Source organism: Lupinus angustifolius, unplaced genomic scaffold (assembly GCF_001865875.1).
Source record: "Lupinus angustifolius cultivar Tanjil unplaced genomic scaffold, LupAngTanjil_v1.0 Scaffold_60_104, whole genome shotgun sequence".
Lineage (NCBI taxonomy): Eukaryota > Viridiplantae > Streptophyta > Magnoliopsida > Fabales > Fabaceae > Lupinus > Lupinus angustifolius.
Genome location: NW_017722986.1, coordinates 66720 through 82152, shown reverse-complemented (window position 1 = coordinate 82152; position 15433 = coordinate 66720). Strand labels below are relative to the sequence as shown.

Here is a 15433-nt window from a genome sequence, read left to right as displayed (position 1 = left end):
TCTATCTATATATGTGGTTAACTAATTTAATTAATATATTTTGCAAAATAAAATACATTAAAATTAGGATAAGTGGTGCTAACCTAATACAATAGAAGGATAAAAAATAAGATCCTTTAAGAAGATAAAGAAATACAACCTATTAGGTCATTACACCAATTAAGAAAAAGTCTTTCATTGCATTTACATTTACTTCTCACTTAAAAGAAGAAAAAATGTATACATATCTCACCTTAATTATCTTAACTCTCAAAATGAATCCAAGAGAACAACTCTGTTTGAATCATTGAGTTTTTTGTTTTAGTTTCTTGGTTAGAAATATCATATTTAACATCCCATATTATCATCAATAGGTTTTATTTGATTATATTTAATGGTATATTAAGCAAATATGCATTTATTTAATAAATTTTATAAATTATAAATGATAAACGCTATATGACAATGGTAAAAGAAATATATTAAGTAAATGTAAGCAATAATCATGTTGATATGAATTATTTTATGAAATATATAATAGAGTTGGTCTAGTGGTGTAAGATTCCGCTAGATTTTCAGGATGACCAAAAAGTTAAGGATTCAATGTCTGGGAGCGACACTTGTTGGTAGGAGCAATCATAAACCCTGAAATCGATCAGTTCCTTACCCAAAAAGTAAGGGAATACCCTTGGTAGCACAAAAAAAAAATGAAAATCTCCTTATGAGTTATACATTTATAAATCAAAATTATGAGACAATGTTTATTTTGTGAGATTCACAAGTAAAAAGGCATTGTCAAAATATAATGTAAAACAAATATTGATACTTTTAGAATATTTTGGATGATAATTTTGAGAAAGATTGAAAATAAACTTTTCTTGGATCATATTATATATATGCACTAATAGGACTTTCTAGTTATCTAATTGTTATTATAATTATGTTATTTATTCATGGGATGGAATGATTCTTATATAAATTAGGTTAACCAATTGAAACATAAATACTTAGATGAAGTTTATTCACAGCTATCATATATTGTGAGAAAATAAAAGAAACTCATATTATCACTTTAAAGATTTGAACCATTTAAATGTATACACCTCTAATATTGATGCAACCAAAATCTTCAACAAAAATCAACATAGACTTAAACAATTATCATTTACAACTGTAAAGTTTTTTTCTAAATTATGTCTTCAAATATTCCAACATCAAAATGATTGCAACACCAACATTTAGGCAACAAAAAATTCTTCCAAAAACTAACATATAGTTAAACAACCATCTTCCACACAAATCTCAAAAATAACAGAAATTATGTCTTTAAAGATTCTAACAAGGTGAATGAATTGCACATGCTTGCCCCATTAAACTCATTATAATGAAGAGTCTTGTTAATAAATGTTTATATGATATCAGTTAAAAAAATCTACAAAATAATGAACACAATGTGTTCGGTATCATTTTTTATTCTTAATATACATACACACATCACCTTTCTATAAAATATTATTTTTTATTTCCTAACCATTATGCTAAGAATAAAAATATAAACACAAAAGCCTAAATAGAAAATGAGGTAGTTTTCTTTTATTATTATTTTTTGCTTACGGGATCCTGATTAAAAAGTGATAACTTTCAACTAGATCTTCTGATATGACCAACTAGATGGATTTAGTTCATATTAATCTACAAAATTTCATATTTATAAAAATTATACGTAGATATTTAACTAGAGGTTTTTCTAAGGCATTACCACAATCTTTAGAATTAGTATTGTAAGAACCGGACCGTACTAGGTGGTTTGACTGGTTTGACCGTTGACCGGACTTAAAAACGACTCTAGTTTACCGTCTTAATAGAATGAGAGGTAGATCACTTTGAACCGGAAAAATTCTGGTCCGACCATGTTAAACCGAATAATCTAGAAAATAAACGAGAAAGATTACTTAAAATTAAAAAAACGGAATACTAATCTAATTTTTTGTGTTACTCCGGTTCAAAAATATTGATAAATGTGTTACAATATAATTATACATAATTATTAGTTATATAAATTTTATATTTATATATAATTATATATTTATTGATAAAATATTATTAATTATATATGAAATTAGTTGGTCCGACCGGACGGTTTAACCGTTTAAACCGGTTAAATCTGATACGAAACCTCTTCCGGTTTGACGTCCGGTTCGGGTTTAACAACATTGTTTACAATAACCTTTTCAATTTGTAGTGATATATATATATATATATATATATACCATTTCCTGTCAAATCAAAATGCTAAATTTAGTTTTCATCAGAAAAATTTGATTGACAAAAGAAGGGGAAAAAAGAAATGAAGAGAAGAAAATAGAGAACATCTCCACTCATATAAATCATTATTTAGCGGCTCAGTGTTTTTTGTTAGTCATTAGTCATTACATTATCATCATCTTGTTCATATGATTTTGAGAAACCAAATCCTAATAAAAATAGAGTAAAAGTAGTTACTATTATACTTATCATTAAGAGAAAATGATATATATTTATATTATTACTGTATTATCCACACTCATTGATTCTTAAATATAAGTAATACAAAAATAATAAATGATGTATTGAGTATGTATAAATCTTTATATCAATAATATATAAATATTACATTATATCAGTAATACTAACAAGGAATGAAAGTATCAAACGTTTTCACAAACCAACGAATTCTATTGCAAGGGATCATAGTTGATAGAACAATAAAATATAAAGAAAGCATAAATGGTTCAAACTATCTGAAACCCATTCTCAGAATTTTGGAACAAACACGATGCGTTGAATCACAGACAACATTTGATGCTGTTTTATTCCGAAAATTTGGCTGAACTGTAACAGATGCAAAAGATGGTGGAGTAACAACAATTTGAGGATTGGAAAGTTGATCAAAGAGGTTGGTAATATCAGAAAGAGGCTCCCTCATAAACCCTATTTCAGTAGCACCCTTCTTGAAACATTGGCTATCACTACCATTTGCAGGAACTGGGTCAATCTCATTTGTGAGAAGAATTGGAGGCATGTTCTCTTTGTTCTTATGGAAACTAGCTAGAATAGAATCCATTCAAACAAGGTATGGATACTCTAAATTGAAAAATCTATATATATAAGTTTATTGCGTGAGTCATATCTAGTACTGAATAGAAGAGTACACAAAAAGGAAAAGAAAAGTGATGATAATATGATTTTATTATCCCTTAAATGTAATATGATATTATTATCCAGCACACAAAAATCATAATATATCTCTTTGGTACTAGAGATGAGTCTTTTCCAAATTTATTGTTGATATTCTTTTGGAATGGAAATTTTTTAGAGGAACAAGAAGTGTTGTGCAAAATGAAACAATAATTATATATTTTTATTTACACTTATAATAATATTTTTATCATTAAAGCTAGTATAAAAATAGTATTTCTTTATCCTGTGAGTGACTCGGTGGATGTTAATTAGTATTTTATTTTTTATTGAATTTAATTTTACAGTAATGATTGGGTAAAAGAGTAAATGTGTAATCATATTAACCTATTCTATATTCAAATAATAATTTAAAATTATTAAAAGTATTTTTAAAATAAATAATTATTTTCATTATATGGTTTTTACCAAAGATACACTGATTGGATAGTAACAACAACTCAGATTTTGCTATGAAACTGTCCAATATTGAATAGCTTGACTGTTTTAACTGCCTGCTTTTTTTTTGGGTACTTTTCTGAATCATCAAACTATTTAGAGTATCTATAAGTTTTCTTTACTTGCTCTTTATCTTAACCATCAATTTTAAGAATATAATTTAAATCTACTCACTAATTCAAACTATTAAATTTTCCTAAAATTAATAGCTAAGATAAGAAGTAAATTAAAAAAAACTTACTATGGGAGTAAGTGAATCCACTCCCGACCATTTATAATATTTTATTTTGAAATTCATAAGTTTCCAAGTTATACATGTGACCTGAAGTGTGAAAAGCAATCATGTTTCTTATCAGTTATGACAGACCATTGCATAATGCTCGTGTTGGCGTGAGTTTAAGATTTTTAATATTGACCTGTATTTGCAGTTTTTTTTGTTTTTTGATTTCCCACATGTATCTTCGTACTGGAGGCAATCTTGTCTGAGCCGGGTACATTCACAGGTAAGTGGGGCTAACTCTCCCAACGGACATTTTTTCCATCCACAAGACTCGAACCCGGGTTCTTGCTTAAGGGGAATCAAGCATGTACCACTTGAACCAACGCCGCCTGTTGGTACCTGTATTTGCAGTTTGAGAAGCATGAACAATTTTATTACTCATTATCGTATTTGTCAAGGTACTAATATATTGATAAGTTATTTATTAATTAAAGGTATATCAGTTAAGTTATATATATTATAATAAATATAGATATTATTATTTATAACATTTTACTCAATTAGTTAAATAATTCAGTATTTACCTATGTTACAAACAATTATTGAATTTAAGGTTTGAATCCATATCTTTAAAAAATATTAATTTTTCATTCACAAATAGATTTTGATCAGTACAATATAATACCATACGATTTGGTTGATTTTCAATGACTTGATAATATGTCTGATAATTGTCTTACGAGTAATTGTTTATTGGTTTCCACTTGAATTAGCCAATATGACATGATTTTAATAAATCATGGTTTGGAAAACTCTTTTAATTTTAAAAGTACAATGATAACAAATTAAATTACATGATGACAGTTAAATATATATTTTATAATAAATTTATCAATATAAATATTATGATTTGCAACTTATAACTTAATTATTGAAATCAATAGTTGACTTTGTATCGAATAACTTTTATGTTCAAAGTATGAATATTTAATATGTCATCTTCATGTCGAAACTGGTGTTGACTGATACTGTATAATATATTTTGATAAGTTTTTACCTCTTTAATTTTGTGTTTGGTATAATTGTTATATTATATCAATATGAGATCAATTCACGGGTTTACCAATTAAACTTGCTGATACATTACCGTATTTATAACCATGTTTTTTAATAATAAGTATGTTGATATAAAGAAACTATATTTTTATTTCATAATAAAAGACCTAATATTAATTCATATTTATGTTAATATTGTATTAATAATTAAACAAATAACCAAATCAAACCTGTCAGGGTACCGATATAATGGTACAGTGGATCAACTCGTGGTTTAGTAATTAAACTGCATACCGGTTAATCGGAGATATTTGCTTTTATATATATATATAAACCTATAACAAAAAAATTTCAAATAGGTAGATACTCAAATATATAATTCATATTCATAATCTACTCAAAATTCACATAAAGAAACAACTTTAAGTCTTTCACAAATTCAAAGTCTAATTACAAAACATATATCAATCTAAAAGTATCACTTAACAACTCCAAAATATAAATAAATGACACAAGTTCACAACTCACTCTACAAAAGAAATAAATTTGGAGTTTTAACATTTAATACCAATGAGTCAAAGTTGTCTCATATTGAGATTATATTTTTGCACCAAATTTTATCTTCAGACAGTACTCCAAGATTACACAAATGTCACTGAGATTACACACGAATGTTAGGAACTAAAAGTTGTAATCTAGGTATGTATTGTAAGCATGTGCTTTGAAGTGTTGAAGAAGAGTTGGAAAGATAGGTCACCTTGTAATGGGTTTTTGAGTCTTTTTTATTTAAAAAAATTGTGTATAAATCGGCCGGTTTAGTCAAATACCGGCTGATTCACCAGTTTTGACCGGTTTTTGACTGGTTTTGACTGGTTTGACACTTAGCTGGTTCAACATCTGTACCGTACTGGTTAGGGGTCCAGTTTTCAGGTTGAACCGTCCGGTACGGTACAGTTTTTACATCATTGAACCAAATAGTAAAAAAATGTAAATAATAATATATAAATCATATGATAATATGAAATATCCTCTAGATATTCAAATATTTCTTTAGATTTTCTCTTATCCTAGATTAGTGATAGATATTATCTTCATTTTTTTTAATTTTCTACGATGTCTCCCTTTTTTATAGACAAATGTCAGTATTTTACAGTAAGTAAGAATTGAACTTTCAACCTCCTTATCACTCTACTCCCTAAGTCATTCACCCTTCAACCAATTGTATGTCTTAAATTATCAATTTTATGGGAATTGTATAGTTATATATGTTACTAAATTGTTATTATGTTATTGTACATATATTACGTTAGTGTACATATATTACGTCTTACTAAATTGTTATATACGTATGTGCTACTTTCCGAGTGTCTTAATAATTTAGAACATATCTTCTAACATTTGTTGTACTTGGTTTGAAACTAACATATATCACATGGTATTATACATTATTACTATATATGTTACTAATTATGAATTATAATATTATATATATTTCTAAACTATTTGGCATGTTTTACTAATGGTGAATATGTTATAATTGTGGATGGTACTATTATATATGGTCATTTGTTTTTGTATTCTTATATTACTTAATTGTTATATATGTTCCTTACAATCAATTGAGTTTCAATTATTTTACTCATGTTTTATGATTTATATTTTTTTGATAATAATAGTAGTGTCTTTTCATTTGTGGACAAACAATGTCTCTTGTAATAAATTTTCAACTTGAAATTAATTCAGATTTAAAAAAAAATTGTGGTATGGAAGGGAACAAGACCAAACTATTCGTGAGAGGTTCGGTTCGATTCCACTATAAAATTTGCAGTTAATTGAGGTGAACTGAACCATAGTTTTGTGTTTAGTTCGATCATTAAATTATTGTACTAAAAACCAAACTCGACTGAACTTTTATACTCATACTAACAATTTTTTTAAACAGAGACTAATGAATTTGCATCCTCTCCCCTACTGGAGAGTCCAATAGAGAGAAGATTATGCAACGTGGCTTAAAAATATTAACGATACATATTTTAAATTATTTTGAAGTAAAAATATATATAAATCGTGAAATCAATCTCGACCTCACATTTTAGTATTGGAGAAGATCTCATCCGGCGAATAATCTACTCCATTTGATCTCTCCACTGGTAAGTTGCATAAGCCCTGACCAGAAGGGTTAGTTCAACAAGACTACAAATATTGTAAGGATTTAGATATGTATAAATCAATATCTCCTAATAACTATAACCATCTTCCCATGTAATTTAGGAGTAGACAAAACAATATTGCACATATGTTTCTTTCTTATTAAGCAAGACCCGAATTTCAGTCTTGTGAAAGGAGAAATTTTCCACCGGGAGAGCTAGAAGTTCTTAACTCGAACAATATATTATTTCAATGATGTTAAAATATTTGATTAATTGGGCTTAGTTACTGTAGAAGATTATTAATGTATTGGGTATCAAAGGCATAAAGAAGAAGAAGATTAATATATTCTTTATTGATTGATGTGACATTTGAATGAATTAAATTTGATTAACCAAGAAGACCTACCTTATATAGAAGAGGAAACTAAAAGGGAATATCTAACTAACATAACTACCTAACTAACATAACTACTTATTAAAAAAGAAAGCTATAAAGGTGAATGAGCTTTATAAGAAGCATAACCCAATACATTTAAATCATATAGGGATTTATTGAGTTTGCATACAGAGTTGGGAATGGAAGAAGTAACCCGTTTAGGTAATGTCATATAGACCTCCTCATGTAAATCACCATGTAAAAAAGCATTATTGACATCTAGTTGTTCTAAGATCCAATTTTGGGAAGAAGCAATGGTAAGGAGCATTCAAATAGTGGTTAGTTTCACCATATGGACAAAAGTATCGAAGAAATCAAGCCCCTCTGTTTGGTTAAAGCCCTTGGAAACTACTCTAGCTTTATATCTATTAGTGGTGCCTTCAGCCTTAAATTTCAGTTTATAAACCCATTTAGATCCTATTGCTTTTTTTTCCAGGGGGTAGGGGAACTATGGTCCAAGTGATATTGTCATCTAAGGCTTGTAATTCATTTTGCATATCATGGATCCATTTTGGGGATGAAATAGCTTGATGATAAGTTTGTGGTTCAATATTGGCACTAATGGAAAGAGTATATAGTTTGTATGATGGTGATAAGGCATGATAAGATGGAACAGTAGATAATGAGTGATTAATGTTAGGTGGGTCAAGGTGGGATGAGGAGGTGAGAAGATTAAAATGGAAATCTCTGAGATAGGTTGGTGGTATATGAGGTATTTGGGATCGTCCAACAGGGTTAATGGTAGAGGGTTGATTGGATGCAATGGGAGAATAAGGTGGGAATGAGCCCTGTTAATCATGGGCAGGAGTGGTAGGTGGTTGGTTATATGATGGGAGTTCCAGGGGAATGTTATTAGGAGTGGTAGCAGTATCATATTGGGTAGTTGGAGGGATATGAGGAGTGTAAGGGGATATGTGCTCATGGAATAACACATTTCTTGTGATAGAAAATTGTCTAGTTTGTAAGTCTAGGAGGATGTACCCTTTTGTTCCAGGTTTGTAGCCAAGAAAGATGCATTTCTTAGCTCTAGGATCAAGCTTGGTCTTGCCTTGTACAATGGTGGTGCCATAACATAAGCAGCCAAAGACCTTGAGGTCAGTTAGGGTAGGTATCTATCCTAGGAGGAATTAGTAGGAGATTTATTTTGTAAAACAAGGGTGGGAAGTCTATTGATAAAAAAGACAACATGTTTGACAACATATGTCCAAAAACATGGAGGTAAGTTAGATTGAAAAATGAGTGACCTAGTCACATTGAGGATATGCTTATGCTTTCTCTCAACAATGGAATTTTGCTCAGGAGTTTCAACACAAGAAGTCTGATGGACTATCCCGGATTTGGCATAGAAATCAGGCATTATAAACTCCTTTCCATTGTCTGATCTAATGGTCTTAACATACTTACTATATTGAACATAAACAAGTTGTATGAAATTCTTAATGATATCCCTTGTGCCAGCCTTAGAAAACATTAAGAATAACCAAGTGTGGCGTGTGAAATCATCAATGATGGTTAGGAAGTACTTGTGACCGTAGATAGAAGGGATTTGTAGAGGTCCCTAAATATCCATGTGCACAAGGTCAAAAGGCGGAGTGGTGATAGATGTGCTGGTAGGAAAAAATATTTTTGCTTGTTTAGCAACATGGCAAGTGTCACAAACTTTATTAACACAAAATTTCACATATGGATATTGTTTATAAACAATGTCAAAAACAAATTTAGGTGGGTGACCTAAGCAAAAATGTCACAAATCAAATTTAAGAGCATGAGCATATGTGTTAGTAGCCAAATTGTGTTTTGTAGAGCTTGTTAAAGTGCGAAAAATGTATAAATGGTTGTGAACCTCAGCAAGTCCAATTATCCTCAAGGTAATGTATCCTGAATGAAACAGCAATGTTGATTAAATATAATTGTGCAATTGGAATGAGTGGTGAGTTTATGAATGGAAATTGAGTTGAAAGTGAAACCAGGGATATGCAACACATTAGTGAGGTGCAAATGGGTGGAAAGGGCCATAGTGCCATAATGTTTGGCTAGGACAGAAGCACCATTAGGTAGCCTTATGACCATAGGCTTTATGCTATAATATGAGGAATAATTGGATAGATCATTAGTGACATGATATGTGGCTCCTGTATCAAGAATCCACCAACTTTGAGAGGAACATACCTGAGTGAGGATGAATATCCTCTTTACTTGAAGTCTGGTTAACTTGATGAGTGAAATTGAAGGTGAGGACAACTTTTTGATCATTGTCCTTTTCTGGATAGAATTCATTGCTGATAGAAGTGATTTTTGTTGGATTATCTTGACTTGTAGAGGAGTTGATTGCATATTCTATTTGTCTTTGTCTAGGCTTGAAGGTAGAAGGAAAACCATGCTTAAAGTAGCAGGTTTCAACTGTGTGGTTTTCTTTGCCACAGAAAGTGTAGATTTTATTTCCCACTAGATTTGTTTTAGATCTACCACTACTTGTAGCCAAGCTCTTATTCGAAAAACATGAGTTACCACGAGATCCACCACCTTTTCCAGTGTATCTATTGTAGTCCTGTGATGACCTTGGGTTGAAACTAGTTCCTTTCCTTGGATTATATTTCCAGTTTGGTCTTGCAGTGATGTTGTTGATAACATTGCTTTGGTTTTCAGTAATTGTGACATCAATTTGTCTCTCTTGATGTATGACTAGATAGATGCATTTGTTCATTGATGGTAGTGGCTCCATGAGTAGTATTTGTGCCTTAATTGTCCCATATTGGTCATTGAGACCTTTAAGGAAACAAATGACATACTCTGATTCCCGATAAAAGACATTGCTCTTCATTGATTCACAACTACACTTCAGATCACATATGCAATGGATTAGCGGTCTCAAAGTATCCAACTCTTCCCAAATGGTCTTCAAATATGTAAAGAATGTTGAGACGCTTCGGCCAGCTTGTCGAATTGAGTGGATTTCTTGCAATAGGTCGGAAGTCCTGAAGTAATCTCCTTTGGAAAATATCTCTTTGAGATCTTGCCATAATTCTTATGCTCCATTTATGTAAATTGCACTTTGGGCAATTTGAGGGGATATGGATCTAGTTATCCAAGAAACCACCATATTGTTGCATCTTTCCCATGCTTCAAAGATTGGATCGGTCACGCTGGGCATTTTGATGTTCCCATTAATGAACTTATACTTGTTCTTGGATCCAAGAGCTCTTCTCATCAATCTACTCCAAGATTTATAATTCGTACCATCTAATGGTGGAGAAACTAGCACAAATCTAGGGTTTTCTCCAGGATGAAGGTAGTATGGGTTACATGGATTTAGGGATGGATCTTTAAATTGACGATTGTTGTCATTTTCATGAGCATGTTGATGGATTTAAGCAAACCAAAATGGCTTTTAGGGTTTTCTAGGAATTTTGGGGTTTTCGTTGTGGAGACGGAAGAAAATGAACAAGACAGAGGGAAAGAAATGAATAACGTGGAGAAGACAATAGTGGAGATAGGTGAGTAACGTGGGTTTTTGGACACCGTAAAGGTAGTAGATGAAAAGGAATGAGTGCGTAGCATAGCTCTCAATATGAGAGCTCTGATACTATATTGGGTATCAAAGGCATAAAGAAGAAGAAGATGAATATATTCTTTATTAATTGATGTGACATTTGAATGAATTAAATCTGATTAGTCAATAAGAGCTACCTTATATAGAAGAGGAAACTAAAAGGGAATATCTAACTAACATAACTACTTATTAAAAAAGAAAGCTATAAAGGTGAATGGGCTTTATAAGAAGCATAGTCCAATAACCCAATGCGTCGATAAACCCCATAACATGTAATATAATGTTATCAGACTAAATTCGACTATATATTTCTCATCCGATTACTTTCATTTGCATGAGACCAGTGGGTTAGGCCTTAAAGGATTTTAGCCCATACATGACCATATTCAAACTGAGATCCTCTGTCTCAAAAAATATCATTTTGTCCCGAACTAATAATATTACACTAAATAATATAAAACTGTTAGTTTTAATTTTTATAAATTTTTATTTTATCTAAATGTCACTTTTTAATTCGTTGAGACAAAAAATGGAGATACAGTTTGGGATAGCTGATCTGTATCTGTCATCTTCAAGTTGGATGGATGAAGCATGGAAATGATTAGAGAAGTTATTACCCACAAATATTTGTAGATGGCCAAAATAGGAGGTGGGATCTTCTTTTGTGTCCTGCAACTGACTTTTTTCTAAGCAAATTGTATTAGAACAGATCCTTACCATATACAAACCAAGCTAGCAACTTGAAGAAATAAAACTTAAGGGTTCATGCACCAATCCAAAAACAGTACACGTATGACCCATGAGAAGGGGAAACCAAATCATAGGCCTTAGTTTGATTACATCGAAAACCCCATCTCGTCATTGAAACCACATTCCTAAATACTTTCTTCCATTCCTATAAATCCTAAATGATCACAAAAACATCATCTTTACTTGTAATTAAGGATAAGATTGTATATTATATTCTCCTCATATCCCACTAAGTGTTTTTGCACTGAGTCGCACTATTTTTGTTGGTTAACATAATGTTTTGCACATGTTTTTGTTTTAAATTTAATTCTTATAATATGTTAATGTCAGGGTGTTTAGCCTTTGGTCATTAAAATATGTAAATATTTTAAATTTAGTTCTTGATTTGGTGTATAATTCGTTTTGGTTTTGGATTAGCTCAATATTGCAAGAATAAAATCAAAATAAACTTGGGCTTCATGGAATGTTTTTTTACCGTACGGGACAAAAAATAAATTTATCCGAAATTATAATAATAAAAAATAAGTAGGGAGGAATTAATGAACTTAGAATGCAAATAAATGAAGGACAAAACAATATACCTGAACAAAGGATAACCTATTTCGCTCTCTCACTCTCATTCTTATCTTAAGGTAGGTTAATTGTTAAACTTTCTACATTTAAATTACGTTTGGAATCTTCTTCATTTTTCGAAAAATATAAGGTCACATTTGTGGCTCAAATCACCTGTCATATTTTTTTCCTTTATTAAATTTATACTCTTGATAGTTGATAAATTCTGGAAAACAACTACTATTATGAGTTAAACCATAGACGATGTCATTCCATTGTATTGGAGAAAACTGACAAACAATGTTTGGTGGACTTTGATTGATTTATAATTCCAACATCTAAACAAAAAGTCATGTTAATTTTGTCTACTCGTAGTAACGTGGAAAACCACCGTTTGATTGTTGAGTATCAACCCAAGCTTGGAAGTCAATGGATGACGAGTTCCCACTTTCCCACCATGCATTGCTCTCATTTCTGCGTTTAAATATTATGGGATTTATACTTCTTCTTATGTGTGGAAGTGGCTTGTCGAAATTTTGATCTCCTTATTGAATTTCAATGGTTTTGGCATTGGACCGTCTTAGAGTAATACTTGAAAATAGATTTTAACATTAAGTCAATATTTATATAAGTTTATGCTTTAGAAACAGTAGAGTGGGCGTACAAATGTTTTCTTTATGGGTGGTTTTACCTATTTATAATGGAGTGATTTGTACTCTAAGAGGATTTGTCATCATTGTGTACGGCATAGCCTTTTCCTTTCTTGGCATATTAAACTACAATGTTATAGATTTGAGTTATCTTTATCGTGAGGTCAATTTGAACATGTATTGCTCAAGTGATATGACTTGACCTTTTGCGTGAATGAAGGTTTACTGGTATAACAGATACTAATTTGACCATGTTTAACTGTTGTCATTCTTTCCTCTAGCAAAATTGAACTTCCAGATATGATTATCAATCATAAAGACTAGATCTTGCTTGTCCACTAAGTCAATATTTTTTATAAGCAAATATTACAATGTTAATATAGTGTGGAAGCTTATAAATTCCCTCATCATGTCACAAACACCATATATACTAGGTAATATATCAAGGTACGATCATCCTTTCTTGACACTTCACACACCCCACTTCCAAGGTGTTGGCAAGGCTGTTGAAGTTGACCTGCACCATAGTCATATATTAACAGTAGGAACTTCACCTATCCTTAGTTTGATTTATCAACACTTGACTATAAAACCTAGACATGTCTTATATTTTTACGCCACAACAATTATAATGTAAAATGGGTTTTTAATATTGTTGGTTAATAATTTATCATTAAAATATTCTATTTCTATAACCAAACAACAATGTAATTCGTGTAGTAAATTAATGAATAGAGATTATCTGTCGCAAAACATATCTAATTTATTACTTATAATCTATTGTAAACTATTTCGTCTACAAAGAAACCTTACTTTATGGGTCATGGCTGAATACTAATGTTTATTTTTAGTTATAGTCTGAATTCGTAAAGAGAAAATTAGAAAGTGATCAAGGGTGAACGTTCAACATTCAACTCTAGAAAAATTGGTACTTTCATGTTAGTTAAGACACATGACTTTTATAGCCACGATAGTTGAAGAATACAAAAGAAAAGAAAAAGACTACAAACGCGTTTCACATAGCCACCAACTCACAAAAGCCACTAACCCATAATTACCTTGAAAAACCAAACCACAACTTCATCAAAGTTCAAACACACGACTCATCAAACAACATAACTAATTAAACACCCTCTCTTTCTCCATCACACAAACACACACTTTTTCTCTAGCCATGAGTTACTTCGATGAATATCATGATCATGAATCAATCCCAAGTTTCAATAATGACATGGGCCATAGTCACTTCAATAAAAATATATTGCTCATCATAGCCATTGCTACCTTATCAATTGTCTTTATTTTTGTCTTTGCTCTTTACCTCTACACTAGGGGTTTTCTACGACGCCAAGCGCGTAGTAGAGATGCCATTCACCACCTTAGACTCAACATGGCTCATGCTCACACCCAAGCCATTGAACCATGCAACAAAGGACTCGACCCTTTACTCATCGAGGCTCTTCCCATGTTCATCTTTAAGAGAAAGGGTCCTCATCAACAACAAAGAGAAGATCACGATGATGATGAATGTGCCGTGTGCTTGAGTGCTCTGGAGGATGAAGAAATGGTGAGATTGTTACCAAATTGTAAGCACAATTTCCATGTTGGTTGCATTGATACATGGTTGGCTTCACACTCCACTTGTCCAATTTGTAGAACCGAGGCTGAGCCATGGCTCGTGCCACAGCCACGTGAGGGTCCTAATGGCTTGATTCTTCATGGTGCACCAGTGGCTCCACTCTTGGTTGAACCCATTGAAGGTGCATCAGATGGTACTACTATTGGTGGGTCACCTAAAATCAATGGTTCAAATTCAAGATTGAGCTCATTTCGAAGGATTCTTAGTAGGGAGAGATCAATGAAGAGAATTCAACCTTCTAGTCATGGTGATATTGACCAAGATTTAGAGAGGCAGTGATTATGGTTTAAAATATGGGTTTGCCATTACAATTACTACTACATCATTTTTCAACTTTTCAACAATAGTCTATGATTGGTTATAGATGAGGTACTATACTCAGTCTGGTTCCACCTTTAATTTTTTAATTTTCCCATTATACAATTTTTTTCTTGTATTATGAAGAGTATACCTCGCCTTATAGGTAAGAAAGTAATATCTTTTGTGGTTCGTGGTTGTTTCTCCTAACCCATTATACAAATTGATACACATAGAAAGAGGTTGAAAAAAAAAAAAATTGGTTACAGAGGATGATGGTATGATTTTGAAATTGTTGTACATGTTAGTCAAATATGAGGTATTTTGTATTGAATTTGATTGCTCACGTTATTTATTATTATACATTCAATAAAAATATTTGGTGTCTGGTAACCTAAAGTTAATTAGTAAAGTAATTACCGACCCTAGTGATATAATATCCAACAGATTAGGTGGTAGCCCCATGTGATATGAGCTCT

At 31.3% G+C, this 15433-nt stretch overlaps 1 protein-coding gene across 1 annotated transcript; it reads left to right on the top strand.

The window, feature by feature from the left end:
• Positions 1 to 14085: 14085 nt before the first annotated feature.
• LOC109339184 (RING-H2 finger protein ATL40-like) lies at positions 14086 to 15076 on the top strand. The gene is made up of 2 exons (XM_019576594.1): positions 14086 to 14954; positions 15027 to 15076. Exon 1 carries the CDS (start codon positions 14193 to 14195, stop codon positions 14934 to 14936), a length of 744 nt encoding a protein of 247 aa, XP_019432139.1. The 5' UTR covers positions 14086 to 14192; the 3' UTR covers positions 14937 to 14954; positions 15027 to 15076.
• The last annotated feature ends 357 nt before the right edge of the window (positions 15077 to 15433 follow it).

Excerpts from the sequence above, each read along its gene's own strand:
- LOC109339184 (XM_019576594.1), top strand. The coding sequence starts at position 14,193 with ATGAGTTACTTCGATGAATATCATGATCATGAATCAATCCCAAGTTTC.